General features: G+C 43.4%; 1 protein-coding gene across 2 annotated transcripts in view; it reads left to right on the top strand.

Moving 5' to 3' along the window:
* The first annotated feature begins 9,866 nt into the window (after positions 1-9,866).
* The window catches only part of LOC131195748 (tumor necrosis factor receptor superfamily member 6B-like), a 29,855-nt gene continuing 19,754 nt past the window's right edge, over positions 9,867-19,967 (top strand). For both annotated transcript variants that reach the window (XM_058177934.1, XM_058177933.1), the window contains exons 1-3: positions 9,867-10,179; positions 17,201-17,321; positions 19,523-19,898. In XM_058177934.1, coding sequence (XP_058033917.1) covers positions 17,304-17,321; positions 19,523-19,898 — 394 coding nt within the window. In that variant the 5' untranslated portion in view covers positions 9,867-10,179; positions 17,201-17,303. The remainder of the gene's footprint in view (positions 10,180-17,200; positions 17,322-19,522; positions 19,899-19,967) is intronic.

Raw genomic sequence — 19,967 nt, 5'->3', positions numbered from 1 at the left:
TGTGAATGCTCCAACACTGGAAATTTTTAAGAAGATGTTGGATAACCATCTGACTGAGATGGTGTAGGGTTTCCTGCCTGGGCAGGGGGTTGGACTAGAAGGCCTCCAAGGTCCCTTCCAACTCTGTTGTTATGTTATGTTATGTTATGTTATGTATGAGATAACAGGAATAAGTATAAACATGGATATGAATGGAGGAAATGGGTACAAATAAATGGGGACAGTAGGACAGGGACGGTAGGCATGCAGGTGCCCTTATGCACCCCCCTTACAGACCTCTTAGGAAAAGGGTGAGGTCAACAGTAGACAGTTTTAAGGTTAAAGTTATGAGGGTTTGAGGATGTAACAACAGAGTCAGGTAGTGCATTCCAGGCACTGACCCCTCTGTTGCTGGAGTCGTATTTTCTGCAATCCAGTTTGGAGCGATTTACCTTGGGTTTGTATCTATTGTGTGCGCGTGTATTATTGCGGCTGAAGCTGAAGTAGTCATTGACAGGTAGGACTTTGTAGCAGATAATTTTATGTACTACGCTTAGGTCAGTCTGAAGTCAGCGTAGTTCTAAGTTGTCCAAGCCCAAATTTTCAAGTCTGGTGGCATAAGGTATTTTGTTGCGAGCAGAGGAGTGGAGGACTCTTCTCGCGAAATATCTCTGGACTCGTTCGATTATATTAATGTCCAGTATGCAGTGCGGGTTCCAGACAGCTGAGCTGTATTCGCGAATTGGTCTAGCAAAGGTTTTGTATGCCCTAGTACGCTGTACAATGTTAACGGAGAAGAAGCTTTGCAAGGTCATCCAGGACCTTGACCTGGATGACTGAGAATCTCCGCAGACATTACAAAAAGAATACTTGTATGACCACAGAATTACTTATTCTTGCATTTATTACTCAGTTGCCTGGCGAAGCATATTGATTGACCCCAGCTGGGTTTCAGAACGTGGCATGATACAGTAAAATAATACTTTCTGCCTAACCTACCCGATAGTTATTGGAGATAACGATGGAAGAGGGGTCATTTTGCAAACCATCTGGAGCTCCTGTAGAAAAAGATAGGACAGAAATGTAGCCAAAAAAGAAAGAAAGAAACGAAACGAAACGAAACGAAATGAATATGGGTTTTACCCAGTTTTGGATTTGAAACATTCTAGAATTACAGATTTTACTTTGTTCTGCTTCAAAGCCGCATCTTCTCTAGGGAAGTCCCCAGGAACTACATTTCTGATGCTAACACTAATAACCTTCACTAAGCAGTTGAGATTTCCATATCCATCAAAACTAACCAGAGGAAAAAGGATCGTCTTATAATGGCAGTGTCTTTGTCTGACCAGCTAGCTCAGGTTCCACACTTGTTACTGGGTGTAGAGCAGGGGTGAAACCCAGCAGGTTCTGACAGGTTCTGGAGAACCGGTAGCGGAAATTTTGAGTAGTTCGGAGAAGCGGCAAAATACCATCTCTGGCTGGCCCCAGAGTGGGGTGGGAATGGGGATTTTGCAATATCCTTCCTCCAAGAGTAAGGAGGGAATGGGGATTTTGCAGTATCCTATTTCATAGTTCCCATCACCAATCTCTTTCCACTTATGACTGTATGACTATAACTTGTTGCTGGCAATCCTTATGATTTATATTGATATATTGACCATCAATTGTGTTGTAAATGTTGTACCTTGATGAACGTATCTTTTCTTTTATGTACACTGAGAGCATATGCACCAAGACAAATTCCTTGTGTGTCCAATCACACTTGGCCAATAAAATTCTATTCTATTCTATTCTATTCTATCCTTCCCCTGCCACGCCCAACAAGCCACACCACACCTACTAAGCCACACCCACAGATCCAGTAGTAAAAGAAATTGGATTTCATCCAATTTGTAGAGTATCCTGCCTAAGCAGGGGGTTGAATATCCAAGTGTAGAGTATCCTGCCTAAGCAGGGGGTTGAGCTAGAAGACCGCCAAGGACCCTTCCAACTCTGTTATTCTATTCTATTCTATTTGGAAGTCTCCAATTTGAACCCTCCGTTCACCAGCAGGTAGCCAAGTAATTCAGCATTATAAATGGGACGATAGGACAACAAGCAATGGATGGGAACTAACTAACCAAGGAGAGAAGGAAGCTAGAACTAAGGCGAAACTTCCTGATAGTGAGAACAATTAACCAGTGGAACAAATGGCCTCCAGAAGTTGTGGATGAACCAACATTGGAGGTTTTTTAGAAGAGATTGGACAACCATTACTCTGGTACAGGATCTCCTGCTTGAGCAGGGGGTTGGACTAGAAGACCTCCAAGGTCCCTGTTGTTCGGTTATTATAGATAGTCCTTGACTTAGAAAGCTCAAACTGCCCAAGGAGCTGCTGATCCAGTTCTACAGAGGGATTATTCAGTCTGTCATCTGCACCTCTATAACTGTCTGGTTTGGTTCTGCAACCCAACAAGAAAGACACAGACTTCAGAGGAGCATTAGAAGTGCAGAAAAAATAATTGCTACCAACCTGCCTTCCATTGAGGACCTGTATACTGCACGAATCAAGAAGAGGGCCGTGAAAATATTTAGAGACCTCTCACATCCTGGATATAAACTGTTTCAACTCCTACCCTCAAAACGACACTACAGAGCACTGCACACCAGAACAACTAGACACAAGGACAGTTTTTTCCCAAACACCATCACTCTGCTAAACAAATAATTCCCTCAACACTGTCAGACTATTTACTAAATCTGCACTACTATTAATCTTCTCATCGTTCCCAACACCCGTCTTCTACTACTTACAGTATGACTGTATGACTATAACCTTGTTGCTTGTATCCTTACGATTTATATTGATATTGGGTTTTTCCTGATTGCTTATTTGTACCCTATGACTATCATTAAGTGTTGTACCTTATAATTCTTGATGAACGTATCATTTCTTTTATGTACGCTGAGAGCATATGCACCAAGACAAATTCCTTGTGTGTCCAATCACACTTGGCCAATAAAAAAATCTATTCTTTAACGACCACAATCGAGCCCAAAATTTCCATTCTTTTAAGGGAGACAGTTGTTAACGTGAGTTTTGGCCCATTTCACAACCTTTCTTGCCATAGATGTTAAATGAATCACTGCAGTAGTTTAAGTCAGTAACATGCTTGTTAAATGAATCTGGCTCCTCCATCCTGCTTGTGAGAAGGTCTGCAACCGATATAAATATGAGTCAGTTGCCATGGATCTGAATGGTGATGACGTGACCAGGGGGTGAGAGGCTGCAATGATCAGAAATTGTGAAATGGGTCCATCATTCACTTTTTTCAGCAACGTTGTCATTTCAAGCCGTCACGAAAGGAACACTTGTAAGTTGAGGACTATCTGTAAAACATAAGAATATAGACTCCTAGGGCTGGAAGGGACTTCAGAGGTCTTCTAGTCCAATCCTCTGCTCAAGGCAGGAGACTTTATGCCATCCCAGTCAAATGGTTGTCCAACCCAGGGGTCTCCAACCTTGGCAACTTTAAGCCTGGCGGACTTCAACTCCCAGATGAAGTTTGCTGGCTGGGGAATTCTGGGAGTTGAAGTCCGCCAAGCTTAAAGTTGCCAAGATTGGAGACCCAGGTCCAACTTATTGTCTAGTCTCAGTGGGTCATTAGCAGAACCTTGTTTTGGGGAACATCTGTCCTTCTCCCATAACTGTTTGACGTCCAGTCTGGGACTCTCACATCCGCAGAAAATCCCCTTGTGTCCATTTCACCTTCTGGGACTGCCATTCTTCAACCTCCCTCTGTTTCTTCACACCTTGTGGTGGCTTTCAGAATCAAGCTTTTGCATTCATGATGATGATGTTGTAACCTAGTTGGGTCATGAAACGTCTGCAAGAAAACAACCAACCTCAGAGAGCACCAAGGACCCCACAGTTGTCGTTGTCCTCCTCCCCCCCTCCATCTCTCTGCAAACCCCTCTTCCCTTCTAGCACTGATGATGTTACCTAGTTGGGTCATGAAACGTCTGCAAGAAAACACAAAGGACCCACAGTTCTCCCCCTCCTCCTCCTCCTCCTCCTCTTCCCCTCTGCAAACCCCACTCCCTTCTAGCACTGATGATGTTACCTTGTTGGGTGATGAAACATCTGTTGTGACCCAGGCCCAAGTAGGTAGTAGAAAACTCAGTCAGTTTAAAAACAAATATCCAAGATCAAGGGAGGAATTGGCAGACTTTGCCTTCCAATACAGGTAGCCTTCGACTATTATTATTATTATTATTATTATTATTATTATTATTATTATTAATCATTGCACAGTTAAGCCAGATGTTCAAACTGGGTTTGGCATTTTTGTCTACCTGTCGAGATAGGGAAATCTGGATTTCGACCATGTTACAGATACCGTCGCAGGATGGAAGCTGTTCCAAGTACAGCCGCCTTCTGCAATTGACTGATGAGGATTTTTATTTATTTATTTATTTTATTTATTTGATTTTTATACCGCCCTTCTCCCGAAGGACTCAGGGCGGTGTACAGGCAAAAATAAAACAGATAATACAATATACAATTTAAAATACAAATTAAAAAACTTATTTTAAAATTAGCCTGAGAAGTTAAAATATAACATAAACTAAAAACCCCATTTAAATTAATTAATAAAAATTTAAAATTAATAAAATTCAATTCAAGCCAGCCCCGCGCGAATGAAAAGATGTGTCTTCAGTTCGCGACGGAATGTTCGAAGGTCAGGTATTTGGCGTAAACCCGGGGGAAGCTTGTTCCAGAGTGTGGGAGCCCCCACACAGAAGGCCCTTCCCCTGGGGGCCGCCAGCCGACATTGTTTGGCGGACGGCACCCTGAGAAGTCCCTCTCTGTGAGAGCGTACGGGTCGGTGGGAAGCATGTGGTAACAGCAGGCGGTCCCGTAAGTACCCAGGCCCTAAGCCTTTTGTCAATGCTGATGGTGTTCAAGTGGTGCTCCAGTTGTTTTGGGATTGCACCCAAGGCGCCTCTGACTATTGGTACTCCCCTTGCTTGCCTTTGCCACAGTTGTTCTATTTCTATTTGTAGGTCTTTGTATTTTGTTATCTTCTCTCGTTTTTTCTCTTCTCTTCTGCTGTCTCCAGGCACTGCCGCATTCGCTATCCAGATTTTTTTTTCGTCTTTCTTATCGACAACGTGTGAAGTTTCCGAACTTCACAACTGTTAAGTTCAGGTTGTTCCGTGGCAGGTAGCTGTCTGTTTCAATTTTGAAGTCCCAGAGCAATTTAACTTCTTCGTTTTCTATGAATTTTTCTATTTTATGGTCCCACCAGTTCTTGCTTACAGGCAAATGATATTTCTTGCACATCTCCCAATGCGCCATTGTTGCTACTTTGTCATGCTGCTGCTTGTAGTTGGTCTGTGCGATCTTCTTGCAGCAGCTTACCAGGTGGTCCACTGTTTCTTCAGCTTCTTTGCATAGATGGCACTTACTGCTGCTGTCTTCTCAATTCTGGCTTTGTATGCATTTGTCCTTAAGGCTTGGTCTTGTACAGCCAAAATTAATCCCTCGGTCTCTTTCTTTAACTTTCATACTCCTAGCCATTGCCAGTCTTAATATTATCTGATGATTATGATCATCATCATCATCGTATTATTATTATCATTATTATATACTTTATTCATTAAACATGAAACTCAGTCAATTGAACATTGAAAAAGGCATCGTAAATACCATTGACTGGTGCTAATGGTTGATACGGGTTGCTGCCAGCCTCCTAGGACCTTCAACCAAGTACCTTCTCAAGATGTACGATGATATTATTATGGATGATATCATATTATTATTAATATACGATGATATATTATTATTATTCTCTGTTGCTTTGCATGTATACTGAGTGCTTCAGTACTGGGGACAAATTCTATTTTAGTTTATTTTCAGTATTCTAAGATCACACTTCGAATACTGCATCCAGTTTTGGTCACCATATTATAAAAAAGATGTAAGGTTCTAGAAAGAGTGCCGAGAAGAGCAACAAAAATGATTAGGACACTAAAACAAATGAAGAATGGTTGCAGGAATTGGGTTAGCTTGATGAAAAGAAGGACTAGGGGAGGCATGATAGCAGTCTTCCAATATCTCAGGGGCTACCATAAAGAAGAGGGAGTCAAGCTATTCTCCAAAGCACCAGAAGGCAGGACAAGAAACAACGGATGGAAACTAATCAAGGAGAGAAGCAACTTAGAAATTTCCTGACAGTTAGAACAATCAATAAGTGGAACAACTTGCCTGCAGAAGTTGTAAATGCTGCAACACTGGAAATTTTTAAGAAGATGTTGGATAACCATTTGACTGAAATGGGATAGGGTTTCCTGCTTGATCAGGGGGTTGGACTAAAAGACCTCCAAGGTCTCTTCTGATTCTATTGTTTTGTTCTATTCTGTTCCTTGCCCGTCTAAATCTCACTTGGCCAATTAAAATATTCAATTCCATTGTTCGTAGCAGCCCAGAGTCACTGCTTTGAGACAGATATGGCTCTATAAATTGACTGAATGAAGAAATGAATGAATAAATGAAATGAAATGATCCAGAAGTGGATAACCTTACAAAAACTGCCTAAATCTGCAAAAGCCATTTTTTGCAATGTTGCTTTTCTCAGTCTTAAAGATTGTGCTATCAAATTTCAAACACGAAGCATTAAATCTGCTGACAGGTGTCCAAAATTCCCCGGCCACCATAATACCACATGTGAATCACAATTTTCTTTCGGAGTCAAAATAATTTGGGCTCAGGAAAAAAATATATCCTCTACTCTTATCTTAAGCCCTGATTTATCGTAATCTTTTTACCGACTCCGCTACAACTGGAATGGAATGGAATAGAACAGAATCAGGAAGGAGGAGGAAGAGGAGGAGGAGGAGAGGGGGAGGGGGAGTGGAAGAAGGATGGAATAAAATAAAATAGAAGAGAATAATACGAGTTGGAAGGGACCTTGGAGGTCTTCTAGTCCAGCCCCCTGCTTAGGCAGGAAACCCTATAGCATTTCAGACAAATGGTTATCTAACCATTTGTCTGAAATTATTTAAAATTATTTAAAATTAAAGTTTAAAATTTAAAATTATTTAATTTAATTTAAATTTAAATTTAAAATTATTTAAAATTTTAAAATTTAAAATTAAATTAAAATTATTTAACCATTTTACCTGACTCCATAGTCTGTACTCAAAATCCCAAAATCTTCAACCAAAAACTGTCTACTATTGACCTCACCCCATTCCTAAGAGGTCTGTAAGGGGCGTGCATAAGAGCACAAACGTGCCTACCATTCCTGTCCTATTGTTTCCTTCATTATATCAAATTAATATAGTTGATGCATATTTTTTTACATATATATATATATATATATATATTGCTCCCAGAAGCACGAAGCTGAAGCCTGAAGATGACTCATGAGACTTCGTCGAAACGTCGCCAAGACACTTCCAATTTTACACGGGAGAAAACCCGAACAACCAAAGACCTACATACAAACACCCGTGAAAACCTCAGAAAACAAATATATATATATATATATATATATTTTCTCAAGATATGTTGTTTTATTTATGACAATGTTTGTGTATACTGTTGTGACAAAGAGAAATAAAAAACAAAACAAAAACCTCTTCTTAAAAACTTCCAGCGTTGGAGCAATCACAATTTCTGGAGGCAAGTTTTTCCACTGATTAATTGTTCTCACTGTCAGGAAATTCCTCCTTAGTTCTAGGTGGCCTTACATAAAGCCAGGAACCAGGAACTTCGACTTATGATCTGGAGTGGGGGGGGGGGAGGGCCTTTACATAAACCAGCTTGTTTTTATTTCATTTCAACATTAAACCCAAGAACTCTCACCCGCCCCATGCATGACACATGACACATAGCAGCAGGAACGGTTAAAAATAAATCCCGCAGACTCAACTATGTCTGTGCGTGTGTGTAGGGGGCGGGGGGGGGGTTTGTTCTTTTGAAATCCCACAATTTGGTTAAGAAAACCATTCTGGGAAGTAGCAATTTGGGGACTCTCCGTGGCGGGAAATCAAGGCAACCTTGAATTACCTGAATAGTCAAAGTGAGTGAATAGATAACAACCCCATCCAAGTGCCTAGAGGGCTACCTGAGATCAAAATAGTAATAATATTTTTTTAAAATATAGATAATCCCCTGGCAATTGCATCACTTTCGCTTAATTGGATTACTCAACCGAACTTCAGAGTTTGCAGAAAACACTCAGATAACCCCAGCGAGTCTAAGCCCCCAAACCCAGCCAGGATTTTAGCCCCCCTCCCCTCGCCTTTCATTAACCTGGTTTAAATGCCTGTAAATAAGCCCGTCTCAGCTTAACCTACCTCGCAGGGTGGTTGTTACCAAAAGTGGGGTGGGAAGAAAAATGAGATTGCGCAAGCCCCTTGGACGCCCAGGAATAACCGCCTCCGAGGTCGGTCGGGAAAACCCAATAGATCCAGCCGGGGTGGGGGAAGGGGGAAATCCGTTAGGAAGAGAAAGAGAGAGAGAGAGATCGCTTCCGATCCAATATCGAGAGAAGCGCGGTGGAAGGGGTCGAAAGCGCGCGGGGATGGATGGATGGACGGATCCCACCGGGCAAGCGACCAGGGGAGGCTTGCTGAGCTTCCGAGGATCCAGCAGGGGCTCGACTCGATCTCGATCTCCTTGTGAGGTGGGGGCGGGAGGTCCATTCTTCAATTCAACTCAAACCTCTATTGTACAACCTGTGTACTATGACAGGGGTCTCCAACCTCGGCAAACTTTAAGACTTGTGGACTTCAACTCTGCTGGCTGAGAAATTCTGGGAGTTGAAGTCCACAAGTCTTAACAACCTTTGCCAAGGTTGGAGACCCCTGGACTATAGGATTGGCTGAGCTTCCCTTCCTGCACTACCACCACCTCCTACACACACAATACAACTCACAGTGAAAGACACACACACACACACAAATCGACACACAAAACACTACACTACATTACTAACCAGAGCGTATAAAACATTTGCTAGACCAATTCTTGAATACAGCTCGACTGTCTGGAACCTTCACCACATTTCTGACATCAATACAATTGAACATGTCCAGAAATATTTTACAAGAAGAGTTCTCCACTCCTCTGAATACAACAAAATAGCTTATGCCACCAGACTTGAAATCTTGGGTTTAGAAAACTTAGAACTCCACTGCCTTCGACAGGACCTGAGTTTAACTCATAGAATCATCTATTACAACGTCCTTCCTGTCGAATACTAGTTCAGCTTCAATTGCAACAATACACGAGCACACAATAGATTTAAGATTAATGTTAACCGCTCCAATCTTGATTGCAGAAAATATGACTTCAGTAACAGAGTTGTTAATACTTGGAATACACTACCTGACTCTGTGGTCTCTTCCCCAAATCCCCAAAGCTTCAACCAAAAACTTTCTATTATTGACCTCACCCAGTAGTGGGATTCAAATAATTTCACAACCGGTTCTCTGCCCTAATGATTTCTTCCAACAACCGGTTCACCAAATTGCTCAGAAAGTTAACAACCGGTTCTCCCGAGGTGGTGCGAACTGGCTGAATCCCACCACTGACCTCACCCCATTCCTAAGAGGTCTGTAAGGGGCGTGCATAAGAGCACAAGCGTGCCTATCGTTCCTGTCCTATTGTTTCCTTTCATTATATCCAATTCATATAGTTATTATATACTCATGCTTATATATATATATATATATATATATATATATATATACTTATATATTGTTTAGTTACTTCATGCTTATGCTTATATATACTGTGTGACAAAATAAATAAATAAAAAAATCCCTATCCCAGCGAATCCTGCTAACCAACACCCAATCCTGTTGCACAACAGTGAATTTATTGCACGTGGCGCCGGCCCCCGCAAGTCGATCCTGCTGTGTTGCTGTAAAAGTGACTTTTCCATTCAGCAGGCTGACAGCTCAGGGCTAAAAACCGTCCGTCAGCCTCTTTGCGCGGCTGCCTGTGCTTCTATAGCTCCTTCCCGATGGTAGGAGAATAAAAGACTGAGCCGGGTTCCCCGGAGGATTTTCCAGCTCGTGCTACACCGCAGTGCAAGGAGTGAGGAGGCGTGGCGGCAGTGTGGGGGTGTACAAACTCAGGGCGATATAAGATCCAGGACGGGACAGCGATGAGGCAGGACCAGCGACCGAGGCGGCGCCTGAAAGGTAACCGCCGTCTAGGGGAGGGGAAGGCGGCAGGGCTGGATGATCTCGGGGCTGCTCGCGAAGGAGGCGGGTGGCGCCCGGGAAGGCAATGGGGCCGGCCGGGCGTTGTGCCAGCCGGGGAGGAGAAAGCTCGCCCATCCGCTGGCCCCGCGACACCTTCGGAGCTGAAGTTTTTTCTAAAATCAACTTTTTTTAAGACCTGGCGGTTTTTAACCCGTCAGAGATCCCCAAAGAGCAGGAATGGGGTAATTAAGACGGAAGGATGAAAGGCAGGCAGAAGTAGAGAAAGAACAGAGCCCGAAGTGCAGAAAGGAAGAAGAACGAAGAAAGAGAAACGAGTTTCGCGTTTCTTCTACAAAATTTAGTTCTAAATTTAAAGTAGCCTCTTTGTTTAAGGTTACAACCTTAACTTTTATTTTTTCTGTGAGCTGCTATTTTTATGTATGTATGTATGTATGTATATATATATATGTAGGTCTTTGGTTATTCGGGTTTTCTCCCACATAAAATTGGAAGTGTCTTGGCAACGTTTCGACGAAGTCTCATTCGTCATCTTCAGGCGTCAGCTTATATATATATATAAAACCTCAGAAAACATATATATATATATATATATATATGCATGCGTGTATGTATGTATGTATGTATATATAGTGTGTGTTTGTATATATGTATGTGTGTATTCTGTAATCTGTAATGTAATAGGATATAGAATCTGTAATACATAATATATATTATATAATGTATATCCATCCATTCATCCTTATTGATCTATCCATCTATTAGCTATCTATCTGTCTGTCTGTCTCTCTCTCTCTGTCTATCTATCCATGCACAATCAGAATCCCATTTTCCCCACCTCATCTAAAATGTCCTAAAGGGCTTTCTAACCAGCATTAAAAATAATTGATACTCTTTCATCAATAATAGGATAATTATAATCAAATTAGCCAATCGTAGGGTTCCCTGCCTGATCAGGGGGTTTGACTAGAAGACCTCCAAGGTCCCATCCAACTATGTTAATCTGTTATTCTGTTTTCTCTATGGATGCCTCTTGGGCATCTCAGCCAGCTCTACCTCCTTCAGGATCCCCTCTTCTATTCGACCCGCCTTCCCCTCCTTGCCTTGACTTTGATGCCTCCCCCAAACCCTCCCGAGGTTGCCAGGGGGCTCCTTTGATGTGCAGCCCACTAGAAGGTTGAAGTGGTCCCCAGAGACGAGGAGGGGAGAAGAAATCGGAAGGAAGGAAGGTCCTTTTCCTGCTAACATGGTTGAAAAATTTAGCCAGATGCACTTCAGTTCTTGAAATGGATGGGGTGGCTAGGATGATGAAGGATTTAAATGGAGATGAGATAGGGGGAGAAGAATAAGAATAGGAGTAGGAATAGAATAGAATAGAATAGAATAGAATAGAATAGAATAGAATAGAATAGAATAGAATAGAATAGAGTAGCAGAGTTGGAAGGGACCTTGGAGGTCTTCTAGTCCAACCCCCTGCCCAGGCAGGAAACCCTACACCATTTCAGACAAATGGTTATCCAACATTTTCTTAAAAATTTCCAGTGTTGGAGCATTCACAACTTCTGGAGGCAAGTCGTTCCACTTATTAATTGTTCTAACTGTCAGGAAATTTCTCCTTAGTTCTAGTTTGCTTCTCTCTCTTGATTAGTTTACATCCATTGCTTCTTGTCTGGTCTTCAGGTACTTTGGAGAATAGCTTGACTCCCTCTTCTTCGTGGCAGCCCCTGAGACACTGGAAGACTGCTATCTTGTCACCCCTAGTCCTTCTTTTCATTAAACAAGGAAGGAAGGAAGGAAGGAAGAAAGAAAGGAAGGAAGGAGAAGAGGTGAGGATGATGCAGACCTGAATGACTGTGGGAGTCAGATGACAAGGATCGTTATGAACAGAAAACTGATTTTTTTCACTTGCAACTTGTTTCAATTCTGTTTCTTAAGCTAGGCTTTTATGCGTGTCATTCTATGGATTTTTTGCATGTCATTGGCAACTGCCCAGAGTCACTTAGGTGAGAGGAGCAGAGTAGAGATTTACTAAATAAATTCAGACAGTGAAAAGTAAATTTGACGGACCCTACTTTTGAATCCAATCGTTTCCCCAAGGAGAAAGAAAGGTTTGTGGGCTGCTTAATTCCTTGCAGATGTTTCATGGTCCAACTAGGTAACATCATCAGTGCTGGAAGTGAGTGGGGTTTGCAGAGAGAAAGAGGAGGAGGAGGACTGGGGGGTCCCTGATGCTTTCTGAGCTGAGTTGTTTCTTGCAGATGTTTCATGACCCAACTACGTAACATCATCAGTGCTACCAGAGGGTGGGGTTTGCTCTCTTCAAGACCAGTGGCTTGAACTGTCAATTTTGGAGGGAAATTGTCAAGGAACTACAATACCAACTCAGACAAACAACCAAACAGTAAAGGATAGCCTAATCATGAAAATCCCAGCAATCGAGAGGGCAAGCCATTGAACATAAACAGAGAGCAAACTCCACTCCCTTCTAGCACGGATAATGTTACCTAGTTGGGTCATGAAACGCCTGCAAGAACAACAACCAAGCTCAGAGGGCACCAAAAACCCCTCATTTCAACCTGAGCTACAGATATTCTTTTCTATCGGAAATAAATGTTCTAACTAAATATGCGTCCTGGATTATCTCGCTGTGGCAATACTAATGATGTGACTTACATGTACATGATATATAGAGAAGGCTGGTATTGCTGAGAGGCTAATAAAAATCAGAAAAGAGTCCAGGAATATCTTCTCCTGCCTTCCATTGAAGGCCTGCATCTTTTGTGGGTCAGAAGGAGGGCTGAGAAAATATCTACAGACCCCTCACATCCTGGACATAAACTGTCCCTGACATAACAATTAATCAGTGGAACGGTTTGCCTCCAGAAGTTGTGGGTGCTCCATTACTGGAGGTTTTTAATAAGAGACTGGACCGCCATTTGTCTGAAACGGTATAGGGTTCCTGCTTCAGCGGGGGGGGCTGGACTAGAGGACCTCCAAGGTCCCTTTCTCTTTTTTTTTTCTTTCTTTTTTTTTTGAATTTGCATTTATATCCCGCCCTTCTCCGAAGACTCAGGGCGGCTTACACTATGTTAGCAACAGTCTTCATTCTATTTGTATATTTATATACAAAGTCAACTTATTGCCCCCAACAATCTGGGTCCTCATTTTACCTACCTTATAAAGGATGGAAGGCTGAGTCAACTTTGGGCCTGGTGGGACTAGAACCTGCAGTAATTGCAGGCAGCTGCTGTTAATAACAGACTGCATTAGCAGCCTGAGCCACAGAGGCCCCTTTCAACCATGTTATTCTGTTATTGCTTGCAAAAAAATAACTAGACACAGGGACAATGTCTGAAATGGTGTAGGGTTTCCTGCCTGGGCAGCGGGTTGGACTAGAAGACCTTCAAGGTCCCTTCCAACTCTGATATTATTATTATTATTACAATTTTTCCCCCTCATGCCATCACTCTGCTGATCACCGTTCACAGTATTGTTTTATGTCTAAGTATATTTCTCCATGTTGTATGGCTGTAGTATTACTATTAGAACCATGCTGGGGCAGTGGTTAGAATGCAGGATTGCAGGCTAATTCTGTCGGCTGCCAGCAGTTCGATCCTGACTGACCAGCTTCCATCTTTCTGAAGTGGTTAAAATGAGGACCCAGATGGTTGGGGGCCGTAGGCTGACTCGAAACCCCTTAGAGTGGCCTGTGAAGCACCGCAAAGCGGTATCTAAGTCTAAGTGCTATTGCTATTATCAGTGGTGGGTTTCAAATTTTTTGACTACCGGTTCTGTGGGTGTGGCTCGGTGGGCGTGGCATGGCTCGGTGGGCGTGGCAGGGGAAGGATATTTTTAAAATCTCCATTCTCACCCCACTCCAGGGGAAGGATACTGTAAAATCTCCATTCCCTCCCCAATCCAGGGGAAGGATACTGCAAAATCCCCATTTCCTCCTGATCAGCCGGGACTCGGGAGGCAGAGAATAGCTGGGGGCGGGGCCAGTCAGATTTTTTTATTACCGGTTCTCCGAACGACTCAAAATTTCTGTTACTGGTTCTCCAGAATTGGTCAGAACCTGCTGGAACCCATCTCCGGCTATCATCCTTCTCATCTTCTCTACCGCCTGTCTTATTATTTTTTTTAATTTGCATTTATATCCCGCCCTTCTCCGAAGACTCGGGGCGGCTTACATTGTGTTAAGCAATAGTCTTCATCCATTTGTATATTATATACAAAGTCAACTTTTATTGCCCCCAACAATCTGGGTCCTCATTTTACCTGCCTTATAAAGGATGGAAGGCTGAGTCAACCTTGGGCCTGGTGGGACTTGAACCTCCAGTAATTGCAAGCAGCTGTGTTTATAACAGACTGTCTTACCAGCCTGAGCCACCAGGTATCATTATTGTGGTTATTATTACTCTGTTGTTCTGCATGTACACTGAGAGCTTCTGCACCAGAGACCAATGCGCAGAGTAGCTGAACCGATGTAAGGGGGAAGAGAGGGAAATCTGGCTTTGCTGATGGGAGACTGATTACCTTACTGGCCATTTCATATGTTCAGAACAAGCCGTTCTTGTTGAGATCTTCCGAGGCAGCCTAAAACTTTTTGATGCCTGCAGATTCCCCCATTTCTCGCTCAATGGTGCTGCAAAAATCCAAAGGGGTCACCCGTGAAGGGAACAGCCTCTTCCCTCTCTCTTCTGCTCCGTTCCGCCGTATTTAAATCCTGCATCAGCCAAGCCGTTTTGCAGAGGCAGCTCATCAAACCTTTGGCCTTTGAACCACAGGTAGTCCTCCACTTACAGCCGTCCGTTTAGTGACGGTTCGAAATCTTGACGGCACTGAAAAAAAGCGACTTTTGACTGTTTTTTCACCCTTACGACATTTGCAGCCTCCCAGGGTCACGTGATCCAAATTCAGACGCTTGGCAAACTGCCTCGCATTTATGACCATTGCAGTGTCCCAGGGTCACGTGATCCCCTTTCGCGACCTGTTGTCCTTCTGCGGGGGAGGCCAGATTCACTTAACAACCGTGCTACTAACTTAAGGGTTGCAGTGATTCACTAAACGACGGCGGCAAGAAAGGTTGCGAAAGGGAGACAAAACTTATTTAACAACTGTCTCGCTTAGCAACAGAAACTTGGCGGGGGGGAAATCAATTCTGGGTCATAAGTTGAGGACCACCTGTAGTTGGGGGAAAAAATGCCTCTAAATTCCTGGGGATATATATCTATATATTTGCTCCTCCTACAGTGTTTACTATGATTGTGGCAAAGTCCGGTTTAGACTGGATCTGCGGTTTTTCTCTACCTATTGAATTCTTTCCAAGGACCTGGGATAGGCAGAGGTGGTTGTTATGCCTCACCCACCCCCCTCTCCGCAGCCGGGCCCCTCCCATCTCCTGTTATCTGAGCCAGAGACTGATAGTGAAGAAGAATGGCCTGGCATGCCTCCAACCCCCAGCCCTGGCACCATGCCCGGACAGACTGAGCAAATAAACCTCCCCCCCACAGCGTGTGAGCAAGAAGCCAGTCACGAGCTAGAATTGCCAGCAGCTGACAAAACGTGGACAGATCCCCGCTTCCGGAGAATGGAGAGGCGACGTCAGCAAAAGGAAGGGAGGGGCAGGCCTAGATAAGTGCTGAGCCATGGAGCCACACCCCGTGGCCTATATAAAGGATCTGCTTCCTGGCATTCCTTGAGTCAGGCAAAGTCTAATCTGGGTTGCTGAAGTCACATCTTGGATTCCTGCCTGCCCTGAGAACTCTGACAGGAATTTGGCAAAGCTGCAGAGGCTTCGTGGCCACGCTTGATACAGACTTCCCAGACCCGGCTGTCAGAGGAGGAGTGGGACACGACATCAGTGGTGTTAAAGGTGTCGCAGGTTGTTGGGCAGGTGGAAACACCAACACCTGGGTTCTGACCCAGCTCCCCCAAACATGACAAACTCTCTGTAGTTAAATCGATAATTCCTTTATTAGGAGCGCCAGCAGCAGCCCCAGCAAAAAGTTTCTCACTCACCGCAGGCTAACAAGTCCAGCTGGTCAGGAGATAAATAGTTGACTGCCACACCTATAATAATATAACAAATAATTCCATCAACACTGTCAAACTATTTACTGAATCTGCACTACTGTTAATCTTCTCATAGTTCCCATCACCAATCTCTTTCCATTTAGGACTGTATGACTATAACTTGTTGCTGGCAATCCTTATGATTTATATTGATATATTGACCATCATTTGTGTTGTAAATGTTGTACCTTGATGAACGTATCTTTTCTTTTATGTACACTGAGAGCATATGCACCAAGACAAATTCCTTGTGTGTCCAATCACACTTGGCCATTAAAAATTCTATTCTATTCTATTCTATTCATTGCCGCCCCCTACCTTTTATCCCCAGAGCTAGAATGGGGCTTCGCTAGCAGCGGTGGCTCTTCCATCCCAAGGACCGGCCCATAGATTTCCACTGCTCTCCTCTCCTCTGCCTTCTGTGCATCCGCATGTAGACACTGGATCCAGCTGTTCCTCCTCTTCCTCATCAGCCACCTCCAGTCCTGGGGGCTGTTGACTCTCCATCAACCCTTAACAAGTTCAGTGATTCACTAAACGACTGTGGCAGGAAAGGTTGTAAAATGGGGGAAAACTCGCTTAACAACTGTCTCACTCAGCAACCGAAATTTTGAACTCCATTGTGATTGTAAGTCAAGGACTACCTGTGAGCCACGAGGAGGGGTGAGAGAGCAAACCTCGGTTTCCTTATTATAAATTCCAAAAAGGGAAACTGAATTTAGTTGTAACCACAATTGTCTGAGATAAGATGACAAGGGATTTTACGTATGTGGGTTGTGACAATTTTTTCACAGGACATTTGTCTGTAATTGGAGTTTGACTATTTTTGATGCAGCAGGAAACCTTCTTGCAAATCTTTTCCTGCTTTGAGAAAAAGGTCTTGTAGTGATAATTGCGCTTTCTTTTTCTTGCTTTCTTGTTTTAGAATTGCAAAAAGAGGAAATTTCTCTTGCGTGAAGAATTTGCACGGCTACAGACCGCCTTGAATTTCTGGGAAAGTGAAGCGATTTGACGACCTTTTCAAGAAAATGCCGAATCTGTGCCAGGTAATAAATGTAAAGATAATATTTCCAATGCAGAGCGAATGAGCAGAAGTTTAGTATAACGTTAAGTCTGAGGTACCATCCGCCCGGTTGTAGCTAAATTGAGCAGGCATCTTCAGTGGAAGTTTATCTTGAAATCGTGGGAGTGAGGGCAACACGTAGGGTTGTATGAATAGAAGAAAATATTTATAGTTCAAGGTTGAGCTGTGAGGTCCTTGGTGCTCTCTGAGCTTGGTGATATTTTTGCAGATGTTTCATTGCCTCATTAGATACTGAACGCAAATAGCAAACTAGATCCCAAAGAAGGAATTAAGTCAGACAAACCGATCACCAAGAAAACTCCCACAAACGTTGGTATTAGAGGGGCTGCCACAGAGAGGAGCGAGTCAACCTGTTGTCCGAAGCACCTGAAGGCCAGACAAGGAATAATGGGTGGAAATTGATCGACTTGGAAATAAGGAGGAATTTACTGACAGTGAGAACAATCAACCAATGGAACAGGAGTTGCCTTTGGAAGTTGTGGGAGCTTCATCACTGGAGGCTTTCAAAAAGAGACTGGACTGCCCTCGGTCAGAAATGGTGTAGAGTCTCCTGCTTGGGCGGGGGTTTGGACTGGAGACTGGACAGTCACCTGTCTGAGATAGTATAGCGTTTCCTGCTTGAGCAAGCGGTTGGACTACAAGACCTCCAAGGTTTCTTCCAACTCTCTTATTCTATGTTCTTTGGTAGGTCAGATCACTTCTATATAAACCTTACTCCCTTCTAACACTGATGAGATTACCTAGTTGGGTAATTTATTTATTTATTTATTTATTTATTTTGTCACAACATCATATAAAAAGATTATATAGTATATAAACATATATATGAGTAAATATTAGGAAGTATAAGCATATATATATATATATAGGAAGAAGAAAAGAAAAACAATAGGACAGGAACGGTAGGCACGTTTGTGCTCTTATGCACGCCCCTTATGGTCCTCTTAGGAATGGGGTGAGGTCAATAGTAGAAAGTTTTAGGATAAAGCTTTTGGGATTATGGGAAGAGACCACAGAGTCAGGTAAAGTATTCCAAGCACTGATGATTCTGTTACAGAAGTCATATTTTCTGCAATCTAGATTAAAGCGGTTGTCATTAAGTTTAAATCTATTAGTTGCTCTTGTATTATTGCAATTAAAGCTGAAGTAGTCTTTAAAAGGGAGGACATTACAATAGATGATTCTGTGAGTTAAACTTAGGTCTTGTCGAAGGCGACGGAGTTCCAAGTTTTCTAAGCCTAGGATTTCAAGTCTGGTGGGATAAGGTATTTTGTTGTTTACAGAGGAATGGAGAACTCTTCTTGTAAAATATTTCTGGACACGTTCAATTGTATTGATGTCAGAGATGTGGTGAGGGTTCCAAACAGGTGAGCTGTATTCTAGAATTGGTCTAGCAAATGTTTTATATGCTCTGGTTAGTAGTGTGGTGTTTTTGGAAAAGAAGCTATGCAAGATTAGGTTTACAATTCTTAGAGCTTTTTTTGCTATGTAGTTGCAGTGGGCTTTGGCACTGAGATCATTTGACATGAAAACTCCAAGGTCTTTGACGGGATGGGGGTCATCTGCAAGAAAACAACCAAGCTCAGAGAACCCTGACCTTACAGTCCTCCCCCTCCCACTCCTCCTCCTCGTCCTCCTCCTCTCTTGATTAAAGAACTTTGACCAGGGGAATTCTGGGAGTTGAAGTCCGTAGATCTTAAAGTTATCGAAGTCAAGAAACATAATTTATACAGGTAGTCCTTGACTTACACCTACCCATTTAGTGACCGTTCAACACTGAAAAAAAGTGACTTATGACTGTTTTTCACACTTATGACCCTTGCCACACACCCCAGTCACATGATCAAAATTCAGAAGTTTGGCAACTAACTCGTATTTATGACAGTCAGAGTGTCCCGGAGTCATGTGATCCCCTGTTGCGACCTTCTGCTGAGCAAAGTCAATGGGGAAGTTAGATTCACTTCACAACCGTGTTACTAATTTAACAACTGTAGCTATTCATGGTACAACTGTAGGAAGAACGGTCGTAAAATGGGGCAAAACTGACTTAAGAACCGTCTTGCTTAACCGTGGGGATTTCGGGCTCCATTGTGGTCGCGAGTCGAGGACCAGCTGCGTCTGGGAATCTCCGCTAACCTGTTTTCCTTTCCCACTCGTCGCTAGTGGGCGATTTGGAGCGTCTTGCTCTGGAGTACCCTGACCCATGCTTCCCGGCCCACCTTCGAACGGAAAGACCCCCACACCCATGAGAAGCTGTTGTGTGAGAAGTGCCCCCCGGGGACGAGCATGGCCAAACCTTGCACCGGGGACAAACAGACCGAGTGCAAGCCGTGTGCAAACGAGCACTACACCCAGTATTGGAACTACCTGGACAGATGCTTGTACTGTAGCGTCCGTTGTAACATCCTGGAGGTGGAGGTGGTGCCGTGCAACAGGACACACAACAGGGTGTGCGAGTGCATGCCGGGCTACCACACCGAGTCGCTCTTTTGCATCAAGCATTCCAAGTGCCCTCCAGGAAGCGGAGTGTTGAAGCCAGGTACGTACCAGGGGAGGAAGACAGAACCAACCTGTTCCTTGGGGGGGGGTTGGGGGGGGGATGAATTGG

Source organism: Ahaetulla prasina, chromosome 3 (assembly GCF_028640845.1).
Source record: "Ahaetulla prasina isolate Xishuangbanna chromosome 3, ASM2864084v1, whole genome shotgun sequence".
Classification (NCBI taxonomy): domain Eukaryota; kingdom Metazoa; phylum Chordata; class Lepidosauria; order Squamata; family Colubridae; genus Ahaetulla; species Ahaetulla prasina.
This window is presented reverse-complemented; position numbering and strand designations above follow the sequence as displayed.